At 43.1% G+C, this 23,317-nt stretch overlaps 1 protein-coding gene across 5 annotated transcripts in view; it reads left to right on the top strand.

The window, feature by feature from the left end:
• The first annotated feature begins 2,135 nt into the window (after nt 1-2,135).
• LOC115135716 (seizure protein 6 homolog) overlaps nt 2,136-23,317 on the top strand; it is a 242,173-nt gene continuing 220,991 nt past the window's right edge. For all 5 annotated transcript variants that reach the window (XR_003864518.2, XM_029670721.2, XM_029670717.2 and 2 more), the window contains exon 1: nt 2,136-2,462. Coding sequence is in view for 4 of the 5 variants with exons in the window: in XM_029670721.2 (XP_029526581.1) it covers nt 2,378-2,462 (85 nt within the window). In the remaining variant the exon portion in view is untranslated. The remainder of the gene's footprint in view (nt 2,463-23,317) is intronic.

Below are 23,317 nucleotides of genomic sequence, written 5' to 3'. Positions count from 1 at the left end.
TAAGCCCCAATTACAGAAAACCTGGATTGCTGATGCTATATAATGGCAAATGAGAAGCTTTGAAGTCACTGGCCACCATAGGAATTAATGGAATTCTACGGTATTTCAATAAAATGTTTCAAGGAATGTTTCAAAATTACATATATGTATTTGTTGTAATGGGGACATTTTTTTTTTTTTACATTTTCATGTTCAGTTCTTAATATAAAGCATGCATTAAGGTATATGTAATAGAATAAAGTTGTCAAATATTAATGTCGACATTAATAAATGCATTTCCATAGCTTCCAAAATATATATATATTTTTTACAATGGTGGAGTACCAATATGGCTGCTTGGTGGCTTCAAAACAACACCACCCTGTCAGTTATCCAGGGTTAATACATATCATTGGTAAGCCCTTACTACCAATGCGAGAAGTGAGCTCAAGATGCTTTTAAAACATCATGCCATCGAATATTACCTTAATGCTTGTAGCAGCATGCCACTGATGTGCGGCTCATTACCTCTAGACATTGGCCATTTCATTTCACGGGCTCGGTTTTCATTAGCTGTCCGGGCCTCCTGCCCATTAACTAAATTAAGGCTTGGATGCAAACTTCTGGCTCCAAGCAAGACCTCTGGGCTGCTTAACTGGGCCAGTGAGCTTCACTGACAGAGGGACACATTTATTCCAAACCAAGGCCTGACTCAGCCATGAGAAAGGGGGTGGGTGAGAGAGAGAGTGAGAGAGAGACAGGGGGAGAGAGACAGAAAAAGAAACGCAGAGAGTAAAAAAAGAGCTAGAGAAAGCAACGGAGGGGTGTCTCTGAGATGACCATAACATCCCATTTACATACATTACCGTCACACAGCCACAGGAAATGAAATAAACATAAGTCCCAGCAGAGAGTCCTAGCCAGTGAGTTCTTAGTGAGTGGAGATATCCCTTCTAGAGGAGTGACGGTGTAGGCAGGCGCTGCCTAGTCATCATGACACACCACACCTTCACTTATCAAGAGGATGACTGGAATGTCTAAGACAAATGGCTGTGGAGCAGCTACCAGGAAGAGGGAAAACATGTAGCTCCATGTACATTATGTCTTAATTTGGTTTAATATGTCTCCAGTTAGGCATGATGCTGAAATAACAATAACTTGCATTCCTGGTACATTAGATACGATGGGTCCTGTTTGCTCCCTGTTATCCTATAGTTCCTGCTTCCCAGTCTTGTCTTCCTCTCCGTTTCTTTGTTCTTGTGAATGGTCTCCTGCATGATGGACCTGTAACGGTATGCACACCATTTCCGTCCCTGCACTACTTTATGCGCAGGCACATGGTTACTAATACTTTAGGTGGGAGCACTGAGGCTAAGTGAGTACATCATATGCATTGTATTGATGCAATCCATGTGGTGTCATAGCTCAATACCATCAAGGTGAGATTCCCATGATTCAGCTTGTGAACCAGAGTCAGGCTAGAGGTGCATTTAACAGACACACATGGAAAATAAACCCATCTCACCATAGGAGCATGAAAAGAGGTACCTAGTGAATTATTGTACAAGGAGATACGACTACTTCACTACCACAGTGTACATGAGGCTCAGGCAAGTTGATTTATAATGCAGAATGTCCTCACTATTTCATTATTGCTACTGTCCATCAAGACAAGAGGCTACAGGGGTTTAACCACCAACAATACTTTATAATTAATGATTATTCTACACAATTGATGAACTTCCCTATACTGTTGGTTGCCCTTTTTAGTATTCAGTGAATGCATGATGACAGAAAATACGTTGTTATGTGAGTTATATAAAACACTTTTCCCTTGTTGTTAACAGTAACTGATATAAATTACAACAAACACTGAAATGTAGCTATTGCTCACTTTTTTAGTTTTGATGTATGCTTATCATCGAGTTCTTAAAAATATAGCAATAACATGCATGCATACATGCCAGAGTCATTGAAAAAGTTGAAATATCTAACCACAAAAAAGGCATGTGATTTGTTGCGCATTTGAAATGCACAGTCCTATACGGAGTAGTAACTTTTCCCCGGGGCGGAAGTTGTACCGTTTGCTGACGCTAGGAGCTGTCCATGGTGCTGAAGCGTCAGCACCGTATTAGCTGTCTTGACGGTGCTGACAGCACAGAGAGCCAGGAATCCGTTTACTGAGCGTTACAATTAAACGGGCTCTGCGTTTCAGTTGATTGTTGTCAGATCTACTTATTGCTCGACTTGCTAAATAAGTGCAAAAGCAGCACGGCTTTTCTCTGTGTTTCACAGACCTCACGGACATTTTATTTATCCGTTTGCTTATTTTGCTCTGGAAAGTATTTAATACAAGGACGTATTCTGTGAGCAGAGAGCGACTTCGACTTCAGTAGACATGTGTATAAGAAGAGACGACCAATTACACGTCATCTTTACGGTGTTGGTTCTCGCTGCTGCGGTGACAAGCATACATGGGCAAGGTAAGAAATAGATTCAGTCCTACTGGAGTTCTGGGGAAAATGACTATGTTTTAATGTCAGTCTGCTACGATAGTAGACTATTTGCGAGATCAGCCCCTACGGCTCTGCGTACGGTATCAACTGTTCCTGGCACCAGATCTACAAGTGTGTTTGTGCTCTTAGTATAGATCTATGTTTATATGCATAAGTCCATTAAGGACAAGGATCTGTATTCTGTCCCTGATATCCCCGCATGCATCCCAGTCTGTCTACAATAAAGTAAAATCTCCCAAAAGCCCTTAGTACTTGGAAGCAGAAAGAAAACGTCACAGGGACTTAAGTTTCTTACTTAATTCCTTTAAAACATGATGTAATATTCAAAAATGTTTCACTGAGTGTGTTTGCATCATCATATACATTTAATCAAGCTAGAGCTCTACTTAGTCATAATAAACTCATGGAACAAAAGTTAAGCATGCCCTTAGTTAATAAATACATTTATGCTGTAAATATATGGAATACAAATGTAAATATTGCAACAAACATAACATACACTCTCAATTAACATAGTTACTGATCATATTGCTTGATTCATTAAAATGGGCAAGGGGTTTGTAAAAAAAACTTTTTTGGAGTCTACTTTGTACTCTCTATCAGTTTTTGACAACCGGATTCAAAGGACAACTGTAATGGAATATAATAATTATGGCATACAATACTGCCTTTCTGGTTAAGAAACATCAATGAAAAGTCCTATTCAATAATATAGCATACAATTAGGAGTAGCCTAGAACAACATTTTACGCAACACCGGGGTGAGCAGACCTTTACCGTTTGTGTGAGATGGTCCATGTGGCAGACGGTGAATAGGAGTCTAATCCTCAGGAAGATGAAGATTACTGACCGAGCTGTTTGACACAGTTGAGTGCTACAGCGGGAAGCGCCTCCACCCATTGCACAGTGCAACTGTCTTTAAAACAAATATATATATATCTTTTTTTAGGTGCAATGGTCTCACTTATTTATGTTCTGTCCACACAATTTTATAAAGCCATGTCACTACTTCTTTGTAGTCTGTAAACAATATCCCAATCTTTCTTCAATTATGTGACTTTTAAATGTCCTAAACCAGTTTAGGCTAGTCTACTATTTTCTCTCCACAATAGTCATCCCTATGATTATGAGAAACCACATTATTTTTTCATTTAGCCTCTGAGCAAGTGAATATTTAACCTGTTTGTTTTCACCTGCAGATCTATGAGTTTAGTTTTTCAGTCGTCGTTTATTTTTCATAGAAACTGGATCGATACTGGACACTGCCATGAACGTCATCTGAGCCAGTCTATGCATCATGAGACATGCAATTTATTCTGTATCCATAATTCCATGTAAATAACTCATGCCATGCACTGTTCAGGCTCTCCACACAGAGATCCCATCAAATACTTTATGAATAAGACCCTATGAATTGTAAATTCCCCTTTGTGTGAAACCATTAGCTATTTGTCTAAGGAGCTTAGAGTATTGCGTATAGAGTAGGAACTGTGAGAGTGTATAAACAGACCGACAGGCTGCGTCAACAGCTTTCCCACTCTTCTCTCTATTGCAGTCATCCGGTACAGTAGACCAATATGTTCAAGGGGTATTTCAATGTCATACACTGATTTCTCATCGGCATAATGTGTTGTGTACGTTTCCTTTATTCACAGATGATGACATACCAATAAATACTTATATAACTAGATTTAATTTTTGAAAACTCTTCACTCCTGGTGTCAAATTATGACAACTGACTTTACAAGCCATTGATTTGGTTGACCGATTCAGCTGACCAATTACATGACCAACATAACAGTTAAAGACATGATATGAAGTTACAGTAGCTGTCAGCTGACACCAGGCATAACTGTTTATGTCATATGTTGAGTCATTATTATGACTGCATTATTTAGGCCTAACGACGGAGCGTCAAGTAAACAACAACTTCTCTGTGTCGTGACAGCCCATGGTGCTTAGTATGAGATCAATTAATTGCTGACTGCTTAAAGAATTACAACAGCCTCCCCGTAAACACACCAGCTGACCAGCATCGCTCGCTCACCGCTGAACACTCCTGGAAGAAGGAACAAAATGCACACAGTATTTTATTTGAGCAAAGTACCTTTGATAGTTTCCATTAGGGATTCAAGGCTGAAGATATGTAAAGATAACATTCAGCGGTGTAAATGGGTCCTTGTGGTGTTTTTTTCTGTGTAAACTTGAGCAATGTTTTTAATGCATGAGACTTTCACGGAGCAGAAAACCAAAGCCTTGCTTCACCTTTCTTTGTATGGCTGATGTCAGCCTGGATTCAAAGCTTTGGCTAGAGACAAATTGCTTAACACCTTGAAATACAATGGAATGGTATTCATCTTGACAGGGTAATTACTGCTCAGTGATCACCATCTATCTTAAGCTATTTTAAGGTCTGACCTTTCACCTTTCTCCTTTGTCTTTAAAGAGCGGCTATCATGCATGCTATTCATGCTCTCTACAATACGCACGTACGCACGCACACACACGCACACACACACACACACACACACACACACACACACACACACACACACACACACACACACACACACACACACACACACACACACACACACACACACACACACACACACACACACACACACACACACACACAGACAAACGATTTCCCTTTCTTTGTTTGGATATCTGGGTTTGTGTGTGGTAGTTTGTGTTTCCAATGTTTTCATAGTAATTCGGAGCCCATTATCTCTGTACAGCGTCCCACATTATCTGAATGTTCTAACATGTGCGGGGTGGGTTGTAGGAGATTGAGTTTGGGGATGTTTTATGTATCCTGCAGCTCATTAAATCAATTACAAGCCCCTCCTGGTTGATGGAGCTCTCCTTGACACGCCACTGTTGGTTTGAATATTGTACTAAAGATGAAAGTCTATGATTAGAATAATGAGCCATTCAACAGAGCCTTGTTGTGGAAGAATGGAGGATTATTACCCATGGTTTGTGCTAGATGGGGGTTCAGGGGCTGGAATATGTCTGGAAACAGGTACTTATTACTCTAAGGATTGCAAATCAATTTAAATTGCACGACAGAGGTTTTCACTAAAAGTCCATATTTTATTTTTGCTCTTGGGGACACAGTTATCCTCCCCAAGTTTTGTGGGAGCTTGATATTGAGACAGGGTGTGGGGTAGCTAGTTCCACTTTCAGATAGATGTACTGTAGACAACATAGAAAATAAAATATTGACCATTTCTCAGTAGAATTACAAGCGTATGTAAGTTGATGTACTCTTAATCGATAGCATGCCGTCATTCAGTCTATAGCCTAAAACATTTTTATAAAGCCACCATCAATTTAGAGATTAATGAGTGACACCCCCACCTCATTTTTGAGTGAGGAGAGAAAGCCTGTCATTCATGGTGATCCGGAGTAATTGTTTCCTCACAGCGTTTTTAGGAAGGTGGTGGGAGGGGGTGGCACACATGCAGGCCTGCAGACGTCCCATTCAATTATACTGCACGTTCTTGAATTCTGATCATCCTGTAATTTCAGAGGAGGGGATAGAAAATGTTCAACACCTGTTTTCTGGATTACTGGTGATTAACTTCATCAAGGGCCATTCAGCATCTGCACGCTGTCATAATTAGTTTCGCTTTCCTTCAGCTTGTCAATTGTAAATGAGAGTCATTATGCCAGAATGACCCCTTTTCCGGGCTTGGCGCCTGACAGTGCCGTTCCCTGCTGCTCTGCCTCTCTGCCTCTCTGCCTCTCTGCCTCTCTCGGCCTCCCAGGTGCAGCATACAGCCTGGCTTTATGCTGCCATTTGTCAGCTCTCCATCTGATAAGGCTTTCTGCTCTTACAGTATGTCACGTGCGTTGTAATGTCCGGCATCATCTTTTTAAATGTGGTTTAAAAGGTTTATATTTTTGTGGATACTATTCTGTAAATATCTCTTTTAAAATCATCTCTGAATTCATTTACATTTTATTTGACTCTGCAATGATTCTCTCTATTTGACATTTTGTTGCTGTATGTACTCAATGTAGAATTAATTCCGTTGTTCTGGTATAAATAAGGGGTTGCTTTAGTCGTCAAAACCTTAGCCGAGAGAAAAGCATGGGACCTTTCATGGCTGTTTACCATTGCTTCACTCTAAGTGGCCCTGGGTATGGCTCTTTGGTGATAGATAAGGATTTGATGAGCAGGTTCTTCAGGAGGACTTATCATCTGTTTTCAGATCGTGATGGTTCCTCTCGTCACTCTCCTGGTAATCTCCAGTGGGGTGAAGCACATTTAGAGGGTTCACACCGACCGCAGCCCATTTCACCCGGACCATGCGTGCAGCGACGGAAATAAGAAATCTCTTCAGAGGCGGATCCCATCACTCACAGCCAATCCTTTTATGATATATCACTCTCAACAGAGAGGGTCGAGGCAAGAAGCGGTTAAGAGAGGGTCAGGGATTGAAAAAACGTGACTCGCCAACATCAGTGGCAATGTAGATTAAGTGGATTCTCCCTCCATCTCTGCCTCTCGTGTCCACCTCCATTTGACCTCTGACCTCCATCTCTCAGCTGAATAGAGTGCTGCCTGGTGCTACCTTGTCAAGGCAGAGCAGAGTGGGCTGAGCTTTTAGCTGCCGTCCCTTGGGCCTTTTGCCTTATCAATCCTACAATCCTTGTCCCACAAAAAAAAACAGTCAGTGTGGTGAGCCCCTCCCCCAGTCCCCCACCCCAGTGTTCACGCTCTGCCAGGCTGCGTACACACCTTTCTAATCAGGAGTGGCGTGTGCTTGGGCTGCAGAGGAGCTGGCTCTCTGAAACAATTAAGCCCAGGGATAGCTCCAGCTCTCTTCCCCCTGTTCTGAATGCCAGATCCCATCTAGAAAGCACTTCATCTGGGCCGGCACAGAGGCCCTAGCTCGACTGGGTAGCACCGTGTGGAAGGCAACAGGTAATAGCCTGTGTAATGTGTTTGGAGGAGTAGTTTTAGTATTCACAGCCAACGTTGACCTCAGCCAGGCAGGGCCACCCCCACAGTCATTTCCTCTGAAAAGATGTAATTGAATTCATCAGGAAGGGTAAACATATTGTAAGTAGCAGAGTGAGATAATGATGTTGTGGATAGATCATGGAATGGGATAGCAGCTTCACAAGTAATTGAAAATGGGCAAAGCCAAACACAATGGTATTGGTAGTGTGTCTGACTTACGCACTTTTCTTCTTCAGACAAGCTAGCTAAATACTACCACACTTTGTGGTGTCCTACATTGACTCAGATGGCAGATGTCTTTTTTTTACCACACCAGCCATGGGAGCTGACTACGAAATTCAGCTTGACTACTAGAAAAGCTCACTCCAATCACTCCCCCTCACAAAACTAATTCCATTTTAGGAGAACCTTTCTGTGATTTGTTTAAAGGAGGCAGTTTAAAGGACACACACATAAGCAAACACACAACCGAAGCTGCACACACTTGCACAGGTACGCATTCAGACAACGATTGCAATCGGATAAAGCAGAATATTCGATTTTGGTGATGTGTTTTCTGTAGATATTGCTGTTCAAGTACAAAACAATTCAGGCTGTTATCTATCAAATCAAATCAAATCAAATCAAATGTATTTATATAGCCCTTCGTACATCAGCTGATATCTCAAAGTGCTGTACAGAAACCCAGCCTAAAACCCCAAACAGCAAGCAATGCAGGTGTAGAAGCGCGGTGGCTAGGAAAAACTCCCTAGAAAGGCCAAAACCTAGGAAGAAACCTAGAGAGGAACCAGGCTATGAGGGGTGGCCAGTCCTCTTCTGGCTGTGCCGGGTGGAGATTATAACAGAACATGGCCAAGATGTTCAAATGTTCATAAATGACCAGCATGGTCCAATAATAATAAGGCAGAACAGTTGAAACTGGAGCAGCAGCACGGCCAGGTGGACTGGGGACAGCAAGGAGTCATCATGTCAGGTAGTCATGAGGCATGGTCCTAGGGCTCAGGTCCTCCGAGAGAGAGAAAGAAAGAGAGAAAGAGAGAATTAGAGAGAGCACACTTAAATTCACACAGGACACCGAATAGGACAGGAGAAGTACTCCAGATATAACAAACTGACCCTAGCCCCGCGACACATAAACTACTGCAGCATAAATACTGGAGGCTGAGATCTCAAACTGATTGACCATTGCAGAAGAGCTTTCTTCCCTGAATAGCGGGCAGTCCAGTGGATGCCTATCCATCCAATCCTAATCTTAGGAAAATAAAACATATTCGTTTATTTCCAACTTCATACTACTTCTTGCTACATATCTATATATTGATTGTGTTGTTGTCCCCTGTGTAGGTTTGCTTGGCTTTTCTGTTATAGAAGAGTGCCACTCGGTTCCTGCCATTTACCTCCTAGCACTCTCCCTACCAACAGGGCTATGATGTGGTTGTGAGCATCTCATCCCTGTGTTGAGAGGTATTTAACCATGATCCCAGAGGATCCTGCCGCATGTATAATTGAGAGGTTTTCACATCTGCTGCCATGTCAGAAATATTGAACATTGTCGCTCAGGGGAACCACGGGGCAGCCTGTTCTGTTCTGTTCTGTCACTGCAGACTGTGCAGTGAGTGGCCTGTAATTAGGACGCTCTTCTTTCGATTAGTTAGCAGAGGAGCCGGATCTCTGTTAGGCCCTCACATTGATTGGTCTATTGGGCTTTTTTCAGGTTAAATCCGTCCTCTGGTAACCTAACGCAGCAGGCGTGAAAGAAATGCCTGAAACTACATGCTCCATATTCTGGTCATGACGAGAGAGGAAAAAAACTGTCGGGGGAGGTTCTCTTCTGCGCTGTCATGTAAATGTGGAGGAGGAGTTAAGATGGAGTATCACAATTCCGGTTGGAAACAACTTCAGAGAGCCAGCTAGCAAACGTGCCATAGCTAGCTGCTATACAATATGTTTCACTGGGACTGTATGTAAACAGCGAGGCGCACGTCCAGAAGCAGAAGCCGTGTCACATGCTGTCTACCTTTTCCCCTGAAAAGTGGATGTTGCCTACTCGGCTGAAGGTGGTCATGTGGTGCCAGACGAGCCCAAGGCTTTCTGTCTTTATTAGGCTATAATGACAAAGCCCAGCTGAGGTCTCCTGTGTCCCCTCGTTGTTGTTGATCAAATAAAAATGTAAAGAGATGTATTGTCTGCATTCAGTCATTATATCATCGCTTTCATTCATTTATGAATGTTTTCATCACTGAGTTGACCTATTGTTTTACCTTTCTTTTGGTTGACTGATTCAATATATTATGTAATATGGCTGCATTTGCTAAAAGTCCATTTTGTTGTACTTGTAAATAACAAACCAATCATAAACAAACCAATCATTTTTCCTTGGACTACCCACATCATTCACACTGAAACAAAACTATTTCTGTAGAGCGGCCACTGCAGTTGAGAGGATTGTATGTGTGTGGTGAGATGAAAGCCTGGTGTATATAGCCATTCTGCCCAGCCAGCGCCAGCAGCCCTGACGAACAGCGAGACAGGCAGACAGTGCTAAATGTCAGTGTGCTGAAGCTCCCTCTCCCTGCTCATTGCCAATGCATTGGAAAACAGAGAAAAAGCTGCCTTGGAGGCTGGTGTGATTATAGTGTATGTGAAATAGTACTCTTCTCTCCAGCCATGTTTAAAATGTATTATCTATCTGCTGTTCCTTGTGGAGCACTTGTATGTGAATGTGATCAGCCTACTTCACTTCAGGGACCTGGCTTTGAGTGGATGGCTCTCCAAGTAAATGTGTGTGTGGTTTTATTTTCTCAAGCTAGATGATTCACAGGTAGAAAACAGAGGGAAGGGAGAACGGCTTGGAGACATTGGTTTGTTTTATAATTTTTTATTTTATTCTTTTGGTATTCAATGATACATGTATGTGAGTGTGTAATTTTCCCAATCCCGCCCAACACCCACATAACATAGAGAAGTTAGGCTATCTGGTAGGTGTGTGTAAATCAGACCACTACAGACAACCACACAGGCTACACCTCTACATGTATATTGTAATTGTAAATCTCTGTACAGTTCATAGATCATTGGATTTAATGTGCTTGTTGGAGCCATAATTATTAGCTGTAGACCTTGTCAATAATTCACTCAATACAATTTAGTCTGCAGTTTATTTTCTAACGTATTACAGTGTGATTTCCTAAAGTCGAGACAGGAACATCACTCTATCGAATAAGCCTGACCGTGATGGTAAATCCTGTACTCTTGCATATTTATTTTTTCATTTGTCATGTTTTATTTTACTGTTCAGAAAATATTGCAATATACAAAGCAACATATGGATGGATAAAGTGTGTGTAGGTCCGTGTGTATCTATGCACAGGTGTGTATGTAGTCTATTATGCATGCATGCGTGTATGAATGCTTGAGTTTTCAGTTAAATTGAATTCTTTTTATTTTTTGTTTTTGTATTTAGCCTTTATTTAACTAGGCAAGTCAGCTAAGAACAAATTCTTATTTACAATGACGACCTACCCCGGCCAAGCCCGGACAACGCTGAACCAAATGTGCGCCGCCCTATGGGACTCCCAATCACGGCCGGATGTGATGCAGCCTGGAATTCAACGTAAGATCATCAACAATTGTCACCATGTCATTGTCGGCAGCGTGTTATCAGCCCTATGTCGGCAGCGTGTTATCAGCCCTATGTCGGCAGCGTGTTATCAGCCCTATGCCGGCAGCGTGTTATCAGCCCTATGTCGGCAGCGTGTTATCAGCCCTATGTCGGCAGCGTGTTATCAGCCCTATGTCGGCAGCGTGTTATCAGCCCTATGTCGGCAGCGTGTTATCAGCCCTATGTCGGCAGCGTGTTATCAGCCCTATGCCGGCAGCGTGTTATCAGCCCTATGCCGGCAGCGTGTTATCAGCCCTATGTCGGCAGCGTGTTATCAGCCCTATGTCGGCAGCGTGTTATCAGCCCTATGCCGGCAGCGTGTTATCAGCCCTATGTCGGCAGCGTGTTATCAGCCCTATGCCGGCAGCGTGTTATCAGCCCTATGTCGGCAGCGTGTTATCAGCCCTATGCCGGCAGCGTGTTATCAGCCCTATGTCGGCAGCGTGTTATCAGCCCTATGTCGGCAGCGTGTTATCAGCCCTATGTCGGCAGCGTGTTATCAGCCCTATGTCGGCAGCGTGTTATCAGCCCTATGTCGGCAGCGTGTTATCAGCCCTATGCCGGCAGCGTGTTATCAGCCCTATGTCGGCAGCGTGTTATCAGCCCTATGCCGGCAGCGTGTTATCAGCCCTATGTCGGCAGCGTGTTATCAGCCCTATGTCGGCAGCGTGTTATCAGCCCTATGCCGGCAGCGTGTTATCAGCCCTATGTCGGCAGCGTGTTATCAGCCCTATGTCGGCAGCGTGTTATCAGCCCTATGCCGGCAGCGTGTTATCAGCCCTATGCCGGCAGCCCTATGCCGGCAGCGTGTTATCAGCCCTATGTCGGCAGCGTGTTATCAGCCCTATGTCGGCATCGTGTTATCAGCCCTATGCCGGCAGCGTGTTATCAGCCCTATGTCGGCAGCGTGTTATCAGCCCTATGTCCCTATGGCAGCGTGTTATCAGCCCTATGTCGGCAGCGTGTTATCAGCCCTATGCCGGCAGCGTGTTATCAGCCCTATGCCGGCAGCGTGTTATCAGCCCTATGCCGGCAGCGTGTTATCAGCCCTATGTCGGCAGCGTGTTATCAGCCCTATGCCGGCAGCGTGTTATCAGCCCTATGCCGGCAGCGTGTTATCAGCCCTATGTCGGCAGCGTGTTATCAGCCCTATGCCGCAGCGTGTTATCAGCCCTATGTCGGCAGCGTGTTATCAGCCCTATGTCGGCAGCGTGTTATCAGCCCTATGTCGGGCAGCGTGTTATCAGCCCTATGTCGGCAGCGTGTTATCAGCCCTATGCCGGCAGCGTGTTATCAGCCCTATGTCGGCTATTATCAGCCCTATGGCAGCGTGTTATCAGCCCTATGCCGGCAGCGTGTTATCAGCCCTATGCCGGCAGCGTGTTATCAGCCCTATGCCGGCAGCGTGTTATCAGCCCTATGTCGGCAGCGTGTTATCAGCCCTATGTCGGCAGCGTGTTATCAGCCCTATGTCGGCAGCGTGTTATCAGCCCTATGCCGGCAGCGTGTTATCAGCCCTATGTCGGCAGCGTGTTATCAGCCCTATGCCGGCAGCGTGTTATCAGCCCTATGTCGGCAGCGTGTTATCAGCCCTATGCCGGCAGCGTGTTATCAGCCCTATGCCGGCAGCGTGTTATCAGCCCTATGTCGGCAGCGTGTTATCAGCCCTATGCCGGCAGCGTGTTATCAGCCCTATGTCGGCAGCGTGTTATCAGCCCTATGTCGGCAGCGTGTTATCAGCCCTATGTCGGCAGCGTGTTATCAGCCCTATGCCGGCAGCGTGTTATCAGCCCTATGTCGGGCAGCGTGTTATCAGCCCTATGTCGGCAGCGTGTTATCAGCCCTATGTCGGCAGCGTGTTATCAGCCCTATGTCGGCAGCGTGTTATCAGCCCTATGTCGGCAGCGTGTTATCAGCCCTATGTCGGCAGCGTGTTATCAGCCCTATGCCGGCAGCGTGTTATCAGCCCTATGTCGGCAGCGTGTTATCAGCCCTATGTCGGCAGCGTGTTATCAGCCCTATGTCGGCAGCCTGTTATCGGAGAAATCCAATCTTGTCACATCAAGCGAGGCCCCTGTCCCCTGCCACAATGGAACAGACTGACGTCTCCTGGCCGACGAGACATAGTGCTGTTCTGAGCTGTCATTTGAATGGCAGATGACACCCCGTCAGTTAGTCACAGGAGAGACGCGGCGAGAATAGGGAAGGCCAATCATCACATAGATGGCCTCACCCCATCGCCTCTGGAGACACACTACGCCTCAGCAAAGGGCAGGCTCAGATTCACACTCACAGCAGACACAAATTCTATTATAGTTTCTAGTCTGGAGAGAAACGCACATGCACAATATTTCGTTGATGAAGCTTTCTGCATGTTATTTATTTATTTTAACCTTTTTATTTTAACAGATACACACACTGTTATTTTACTTGGCGATGACATATTCAGCTCTTGCTTGTCTTGTTGTGAAAGAGACAAAACAAGTATTAGTGAGTTTGTTATTTTCAATCAACTCCTCCCTGAATTGTGTGCAGGTTAAAGGGTTCAGTGCCGAATCAGAGAGAGGACGGTAATCAGAGGAGCGTCAGACCCTGTCCTGCTCAGTGAGATGTGGGGTCTGGATGGTTGAGCTCACTGGAACATTATCCAGATGTACCATGGTAGCATCTAGCTAACCCTGTCTCATAGTCTGCTCCATTAGACTACAGGCCTGTTATTGTAGCACACAGTAGTCAGAATGGCAGAGGCAAACAGACAACACCCTGAAGACTGCAATCTACTGGTCCAACCCAACACTGCAAAGTTTGTTAGATCAATTTTAGTCTGGTGTTTGGGAGTCGGAGTTACTCAAAGGATATTGTCACAGATGTTCTCGACTCGATGAGGAAACACAACAATGGGCAATTTATTCAATTCGCTTTTTGTGTCAGTTTACGTATCACAATAAAAGTTATATTACAGTAGTGTGAGGGAAACACATGTTGCAACACAGAGCTGTTCTCTCTCCAATATCATTTTAAGAGGATATTGAGATGGGAAATGAGGATAGTGGGGACTGGGGTGTATTGAGAGTTACCGGGCGAGTGTGTCTATCAGGCAAGTGTGGGGGAGTCTCTGCACATGAGCCTTTGCTGTGTGTTCATCCCAGGATTAAATCTGGATTATGGAGGCAAACAGAGAAAGGGAACTATGACAGTAGGGGATGATCCTAGCCAGGGCTGGAGAGTGGGCTGCCCACAGTTCACACACAACACACACTGTCTGTATGCGGGGCTGGGGTAAAAATGTTTATTCTCTTGTCTGTCTCTTATAGAAAATAACATAGTTTGTTTTTAAGCTTTGCTGTTACAATTGGGAGTCAGGTAAACACCAAAAACGGCCTACCATTGAGACATGCATCAATTCAAACCCTAATATTCTCACATTGTGAGTCATCTTCTGAGAACGGTGGGGAAAGTAGGGAGGAACATAAGAGAAATCATTTTAATGGACTACGGCGAGGCCCCAAAAGGCATGTAATGTCATCCCAAAAAGACAGTATGTACTATAATTGCTCTGGGTTGTTCTAACAAGCTCTTAGCCAAAGAAGAAACTTGCAAAAATATGCCTCTCTAGCAGATGGTACCATTGTTGCCCTCTTGTTGCTTTTCACCAATAACATCAGTAGCATCATAGACGTAACTCCTGTGCCTGGTAGCAGGCACTTCTTTGAAATGACTGCTATAATGGGGAGCCCAGATGTTTATCGCAGACTGGCTGAGGAGTGGGACGTGGGAACGAATACTGTGCCAAAGATCATCTGAAGGCTTGATGTCCTTGATGTCGCTATCAACTCATCTCACGTGCTTTTCCTGAATTTGCACAATTTGCTGCATTTCCCTGTAAAACGTCCCTCTCCTCCTCCCTGTCCTTTTAGCAGAACAAAAGGCTGCTATCACAGTTGTCTGTCAGTGTGTGGTGTGTGGAGAGGCCCAGAGATGGTCCAGGTACAGAGACTCAGATAAACAAGGCATGTCTCTTATCATTCCTCCCAAAAGACAGGGCCGGCAAAGGGCGGATTCTGTCCATCGATATTTGTTTTGTAATATTTTTTTCTGTTGATATTTATTTACCACAGTAGCACCAGATGTATCATAGCACACCATACACACACACCACATAGAAGGAGCAGATTTCACACCAACGTAAGTATAATAACATCTGTAATAAGATTACAGTAGTGGAGGCATGTGTTGTATTTTCATGGCAGGAATCGCACAATGGTTCATCTGAGGTGGAAGTTTGTAAACAATTTGACAGAGAAAGATAGTGAAAGGGATGAAGAGAGAGAGAGAGAGGGGGAGAGAGAGAGAGAGAGAGAGAGAGAGAGAGAGAGAGAGAGAGAGAGAGAGAGAGAGAGAGAACGTGGTACATACCCTTTGGGTAGGATGCCGACTCATTCTCTCTTGGGGAGGTGGAGGTTGTGAACGTGCTGTCTGAGGTGGCACCCCCATAGGCAAGCCTGTCATACAGTTGAATGCCCGTGCTCTGAGTCAGCACAGAGTCTGGCGACCCCTTTGACCTCTCCAATGTGGAGATGACTTGTTTCCTTTTTGTTTACTGCTATTAGCAAAACACAACTCCTTTATAGTCGCCTTCATTTTGAGAGTAAGTAGCAACCCTAGAGGGTTTTGAGACACCCGAAGATCTTACCAAGACGTGCCTGCCTGCCTGCCTACCTCACAGCTCCAATGCAATTACCTTCCGTTAATAAAGCTGCCCAGTCCTGAGGCTGGGTCGCCCTCCCCTGCTCCCCCCGTCCGTCCTCGCCCCCTAGACACTCACTGTGTAATCAAACTGACGAAGACCTCTGCTCGTGAGGCGCCAGGCTGTTTACCTTTGCTGCTGTGTGGATTGACGGCTGGGCCGTCTGACCTGAGGCATGGCTTGATGTGAAAAGCTCCTCGGTTGCTGCGGGATGGAGAGAAAGGCAGGCAGAGGCAGCCCTCCTCTGAGGGGGTAGGCTAACTGAGTTTGACAGAGCTGTTTCTGCTGAGAGGCTGCAGGGATGCTGCTTCCTGGGCCAACTCCAGGACCCTCAGCTTTGTGTCTGGATGTGGAGTTGAGGAAGTGGTAAACGGTAATGCAGAGGGAGGAGGCCCAGTAACCCCTCTGTGGACTGTCAGCGTGCAGAGGGCAGCAGCACATCACTCACTCCTCTCTGTGAATCTGCAGCCTTTCTGAATTTTCCCCTCTATTTATATTACACTAAAATGTTCTTGGTTCCCAAGAGCTTAAGTAAAGCTTTCATTTAGAAATCCAGGGCTTAAAAACAAAGGTGTCATTGTAAGCTGATGATTCATGTTTTCTTTTCAATCCACAATTTGGATCCCACCACAGCCTCATAGAGGATCTAGACACTTTATCTAACCTCTCTGGAGTGTACTTTATTACGTGTTTGCTCACAATTTTTTCAAAACTTTTACACTATCGTGTAGTATACCAATAAAATGGTCTGATGGTGATGTGGATATACTCAGTATACATATCCCAAAAGAAAGAATTGATCTCACTCCAATACATTTAATAGAAAGTTAACAAAAATAGAAAAGATCTTGCAGCCACGGAAAGGTATACCTGTCTATTTGTGGAAAAATCACCCTGATTAACTCTTTGGTCATATCCCACTTTCCATATTTTCTTATGGTATTGCCTACACTTAGCGCACAGTATTTTAAATTATTTGAGAAAAAAAATATTCAGTTTTATTTGGAACGGCAAGTTAGACAAAATTAAACGGGCTAATTTATATAATGAATATGAATGTGGAGGAAAGAAATGATTAACTATTAAAGCATTACACCTCGCAATAAAGGCTTCAGTCATAAAAAAAGGTATACTTAAATCCAAACGGGTTCTCTAGCAAATTAGTAAGAATGTCTCATCCTATGTTCAAGAATGGCCTTTTCCCTTTATTCAGATTACAACCTCTCAATTTCAGTTATTTGAAAAGAAAGTCATCTCACAAATATTGCTATTTTTAAAACAAGCCGTTGGTTGCAATTTCAATTTTATCCACCAGAAAGGACAGCACAAATTACACAACAAATATTGTGTTAAAACTCAAATATACTACAAAAAAGGTAGAATCTTCATGAATTATATCATAGGACTGGTGAATTTATGTCATACATGCAGCTAACTAAAACATATGGAAATGTCTGCTTTACCCAAAATTACAACCAACTAATTACAGCATTACCGCAAAAAATGGAAGAGGAAGAGGAAGGAGAAAAAAGTAAAGAAACGGTCTGTCGGCATTAAAGACCTTCATTGGTTCAAGAAAGTATGCCCGTTTCATTTAAGGACCAAAAAATGGACAGGCGTGCCATATAGACTGCAAAAGAGATTTTTGACGTACCGATTCTATGGCACATGGTCTATGAACTGATACGCAAAACGACGCCGGATTCCACATTTTTCAATTTAAATTATTATGCAGAATTCTTGCAACCAACATAATATTATTTATATGGCGGATACAACCTTCCCAGCTCTGCAGGTTTTGCTGTGAAGAGGCAGAATCATTAGATCATTTGTTTTGGTACTGTCCATACTGTATGTAACTTGTTTTTGGTCACAGATCCAGGAATGGCTGAAGAATTGCAATATTTACCTGGAGCTAACCCTGGAGATAGCACTAACCCTGGAGATAGCACTAACCCTGGAGATAGCACTAACCCTGGAGATAGCACTAACCCTGGAGATAGCACTAACCCTGGAGATAGCACTAACCCTGGAGATAGCACTAACCCTGGAGATAGCACTAACCCTGGAGATAGCACTAACCCTGGAGATAGCACTAACCCTGGAGATAGCACTAACCCTGGAGATAGCACTAACCCTGGAGATAGCTCTACTGGGCGATCTGAAAAGTCATAGTCAATTGATCAATAAAATAATAATATTTTTTGCAAAAAGTTTTATTTTCAATTTACAATCTGTAGAAACAATGAGAATAGAAAGGTTCAGTACTTTTCTGAAATATCACAGGACAAACATATGGCAAATATGGATGGTGTTAAGAGATAGATGGGAGGGGTTGAATGGAGTTGAGGTTTGGGACGAATAACAACAAACAATAACAAGATAACTAATGTAAAACATACTGTGTCCGTAAAACGTTTATGGGTTAAGAACTGTTGTGAAAGAGCACAGTTTGAAAGATATGGCAAATATAAATCAAACCAGATGGACATCAGATATAGATGGGAGAGGTTGAGGGTCGAGGAAGGACATCAGATATAGATGGGAGAGGTTGAGGGTCGAGGAAGGACATCAGATATAGATGGGAGAGGTTGAGGGTCGAGGAAGGACATTAGATATAGATGGGAGAGGTTGAGGGTCGAGGAAGGACATCAGATATAGATGGGAGAGGTTGAGGGTCGAGGAAGGACATTAGATATAGATGGGAGAGGTTGAGGGTCGAGGAAGGACAGGAGTAGAAATAAACAAAATATACAATTGAAGTCAGAAGTTTACATACACCATTGCCAAAAACTCAGTTTTTCACAATTCCTGACATTTAATCCTAGTAAAAAGTCCCTGTTTTAGGTCAGGTAGGATCACCACTTTATTTTAAGAATGTGAAATGTCAGAATAATAGTAGAGAGAATTATTTATTTCAGCTTTTATTTCTTTCCTCACATTCCCAGTGGGTCAGATAGTTTACATACACTCAATTAGTATTTGGTAGCATTGCCTTTCAATTGTTTAACTTGGGTCAAAAGTTTCAGGTAGCCTTCCACAAACTTCCCACAATAAGTTGGATGAATTTTGGCCCATTCCTCCTGACAGAGCTGGTGTAACTGAATCAGATTTATAGGCCTCCTTGCTCGCACACACTTTTTCAGTTCTGCCCACAAATGTTCAATAGGATTGAGGTCAGGGCTCTGTGATGGCCACTCCAATACCTTGACTTTGTTGACCTTAAGCCATTTTGCCACAACTTTGGAAGTATGCTTGGGGTCATTGTCCATTTGGAAGACCCATTTGCGACCAAGCTTTAACTTCCTGACTGATGTCTTGAGATGTTGCTTCAATATATCCACATAATTTTCCTCCCTCATGATGCCATCAATTTTGTGAAGTGCACCAGTCCCTCCTGCAGCAAAGCACCCCCACAACATGATGCTGCCACCCCCGTGCCTCACGGTTGGGATGGTATTCTTCATTTTGCAAGCATTCCCCTTTTTCCTCCAAACATAACGATGATCATTATGGCCAAACAGTTCTATTTTTGTTTCATCAGACCAGATAATTTATCCAAAAAGTACGATCTTTGTCCCCATGTGCAGTTGCAAACCATAGTCTGTTTTTATAGTGGTTTTGGAGCAGTGGCTTCTTCCTTGCTGAGCAGCCTTTCAGGTTATGTCGATATATAACTCATTTTACTGTGGATATAGATACTTTTGTACCCGTTTCCTCCAGCATCTTCACCAGGTCCTTTGCTGTTGTTCTGGGATTTATTTGCACTTTTCGCACCAAAGTAAGTTCATCTCTAGGAGACAGAACGCATCTCCTTCCTGAGCGGTATGACGGCTGCGTGGTCCCATGGTATTTATACTTGCATACTATTGTTTGTACAGATGAACATGGTACCTTCAGGTGTTTGGAAATTGCTTCCAATGATGAACCAGACTTGTGGAGGTCAACAATTCTTTCTTTCTTTTTTTCTCTTTTTCTTTTCTTTTTCTTTTCCCATGATGTCAAGCAAAGAGGCACTGAGTTTGAAGGTAGGCCTTGAAATACAGCCACAGGTACACCTCCAATTGACTCAAATGAGGTCAATTAGCCTATCAGAAGCTTCTGAAGCCATGACATAATTTTCTGGAATTTTCCAAGCTGTTTAAATGCAGTCAATATTTAAACTTCTGACCCACTGGAATTGTGATACAGTGAATTATAAGTGAAATAATCTGTCTGTAAACAATTGTTGGAAGGATTGCTTGTGTCATGCACAGAGTAGATGCCCTAACCGACTTGCCAAAACTATAGTTTGATAACAAGATATTTGTGGAGTGGTTGAAAAACGAGTTTTAATGACTCCAACGTAAGTGTACGTAAACTTCTGACTTCAACTGGAACTATTGCAAAATAGACTGTGTCCATAAAATATATATAGTATGTATAAGCTGGTCGTAGAGGCCTAAGCGTTGTTGTTCACTCGTTTGCTTCAATTGAGGGAGGGGTGGCAGTGTTAGAAAGTAATAAAGGAAAATATATTGAAGAAAATATGTGTATATGCAGTACCAGTCAAAGGTTTGGACACACCTACTCATTAAAGGTTTTTCTTTATTTTTACTACTTTCTACATTGTAGAATAATAGTGAAGATATCAACACTATGAAATACCACTTATGGAATCATGTAGTAACCCAAGAAGTGTTAAACAAATCATAATATATTTTATATTTGAGATTCTTCAAATAGCCACCCGTTGCCTTGGTGACAGCTTTGCACACTCTTGACATTCTGTCAACCAGCTTTTCCAACAGTCTTGAAGGATTTCCCACATATGCTGAGCACTTGTTGGCTGCTTTTCCTTCACTCTGCGGTCCAACTCATCCAAAACTATCTCAATTTAGTTGAGGTTGGGTGATTGTGGAGGCCAGGTCATCTGATGCAGCACTCCATCACGCTCCTTCTTGGTCAAATAGCCCTTACACAGCCTGGAGGTGTGTTTTGGGTCATTGTCCTGTTGAAAAACAAATGATAGTCCCACTAAGTGCAAACCAGATGGGATGGCATATCGCTGCAGAATGCTGTGGTAGCCATGCTGGTTAAATGTGCCTTGAATTCTAAATAAATCACAGAGAATGTCACCAGAAACTCACCCCCAAACCTTCACACCTCCTCCTATGTTTTTCACGGTGGGAACCGCATATGCAGAGATCATTTGTTCACCTACTCTGCATCTCACAAAGACATGGCGGTTGGAACAAAAAATCTCAAATTTGACCAAAGGACAGATTTCCACAGATCTAATGTCCATTGCTCGTGTTTCTTGGTCCACGTAAGTCTCTTCTTCTTATTGGTGTCCTTTAGGAGTGGTTTCTTTGCAGCAATTCGACCATGGAGGCCTAATTCACACAGTCTCCTTTGAACAGTTGATTTTGAAATGTGCCTGTTACTTGAACTCCGGAATTACCTCCTGCAGAGGTCTTCCTTTCCTGTGGCGGTCCTCATGAGAGCCAGTTTCATCAAAGCGCTTGGTGGTTTTTGCGACTGCAGTTTAGGAAACGTTCAAAGTTCTTGAAATGTTCTGTATTGACTGACCTTCATGTCTTAAAGTAATGATGGATTGTTGTTTCTCTTTGCTTATTTGAGCTTTTCTTGCAATAATATGGACTAGGTCTTTTACCAAATAGGGCTATCTTCTGTATCCAACCCTACCTTGTCACAACACAACTGATTAGCTCAAATGCATTAAGAAGGAAAGAAATTCCACAAATTAACTTTTATGAAGGCACACCTGTTAATTGAAATGCATTCCAGGTGACTACCTCATGAATCTGGTTGAGAGGACTTGAATAGATTCCATATGTGTTATTTCATAGTTTTGATGTCTTCACTATTAATCTACAATGTAGAAAATAGTAAACATAATGAAAAACTCTTGAATGAGTAGGTGTGTCCACACTTTTGACTGGTAGTGTATGTATTGTATGTGAATATGTTTGTATCTATATACTGTATATGTATGTGTGTGTATGTATTAATATAATATTTGCAAAAAATATATGGGGGATTGGAAGTGATTTTCAATAGGTCAATTTATCCATTCCATAACAAACAAGTCCATTAAACATACAGCCAGACACACATTCTAGTGATTACCCTGTTTTGCTTTCTGTAGTGATGATAGAGGTATATACAAATGCTAATGAAACTTGCAGTATTAGTTGGCAAGAGGCCATCCCTCCCTGACTTAACCATCTGTCCCTGGGTATGGTCTTTCTCATCACTTCATAGACCTCTAGCCATAAGATTAAGGCTACAAAGTAATGCTTTAGCCATCTCCATTTCATTTTCCAATGTCTGGGCTATAGGCATCACCATTCAGCTGTTCAATGTTTTGTTCTTTGCGTTCGTCTGTTCTCCGTCACAGAGTTGGATATGGATAATGTTTCCTGTGTTTTGGGACAGGGGATTGGGCAGGTGACGAGGCACACCAGACTTTTTAGGATCAACCAGCTTGTGACTTTTACAGACTCCCAACTGCCAAGGAGAGTGGATTAGCCGCCCGCTGTTATTTTGGGCTCAATTTATCCCCCTTTAGAGAACGGTCGAGTCGTCTTTCCGGCCTCTTGTTCTTGTCAGGCACTCTCCCTCTCTTTGTTCATATCCATTTGTGTTGTCCCGCTGTACTATACAAGAGAAACAAGGGTAGACAGGGCTGAAATTACTGCAAAAAGCCAATATTTTGCTACTTGCCAAAATGTGTAAGTCACCAGCTACTTAAAGCGCTTAGTTTTCTGTTTCAATTTCAATGAGCTACACTACTGGTCAAAAGTTTTAGAACATCTACTCATTCAAGGGTTTTTATTTATTTTTTACTACTTTCTACATATTAGAATAATAGTGAAGACATCTACACTATGAAATAACACATATGGAATCATGTAGTAACCCAAAAAGTGTTTAACAAATCGAAATATATGTTATATTTGAGATTCTTCAAATTGCCACCCTTTGCCTTGATGACAGCTTTGCACAATCTTGGCATTCTCCCAACCAGCTTCACCTGGAATGCTTTTCCAACAGTCTTGAAGGTGTTCCCACATATGCTGAGCACTTGTTGGCTGCTTATCCTTCACTCTGCGGTCCGACTCATCCCCAACCATCTAATTTTAGTTGAGGTAAGGGGATTATGGAGGACAGGGCTTCTGATGCAGCACTCTATCACTCGACTTCTTGGTCAAATAGCCCTTACACAGCCTGGAGGTGTGTTGGGTCATTGTCCTGTTGAAAAACAAATGATAGTCCCACTAAGTGCAAACCAGATGGGATGGCATATCGCTGCAGAATGCTGTGGTAGCCATGCTGGTTAAATGTGCCTTGAATTCTAAATAAATCACAGAGAATGTCACCAGAAACTCAACCCCAAACCTTCACACCTCCTCCTACGTTTTTCACGGTGG

Source organism: Oncorhynchus nerka, linkage group LG10 (genome assembly GCF_034236695.1).
Source record: "Oncorhynchus nerka isolate Pitt River linkage group LG10, Oner_Uvic_2.0, whole genome shotgun sequence".
NCBI classification, from domain to species: Eukaryota; Metazoa; Chordata; class Actinopteri; order Salmoniformes; family Salmonidae; genus Oncorhynchus; species Oncorhynchus nerka.
The sequence above is the reverse complement of the archived record's forward strand: the minus strand, read 5'-3'. Positions and strand labels throughout refer to the sequence as shown.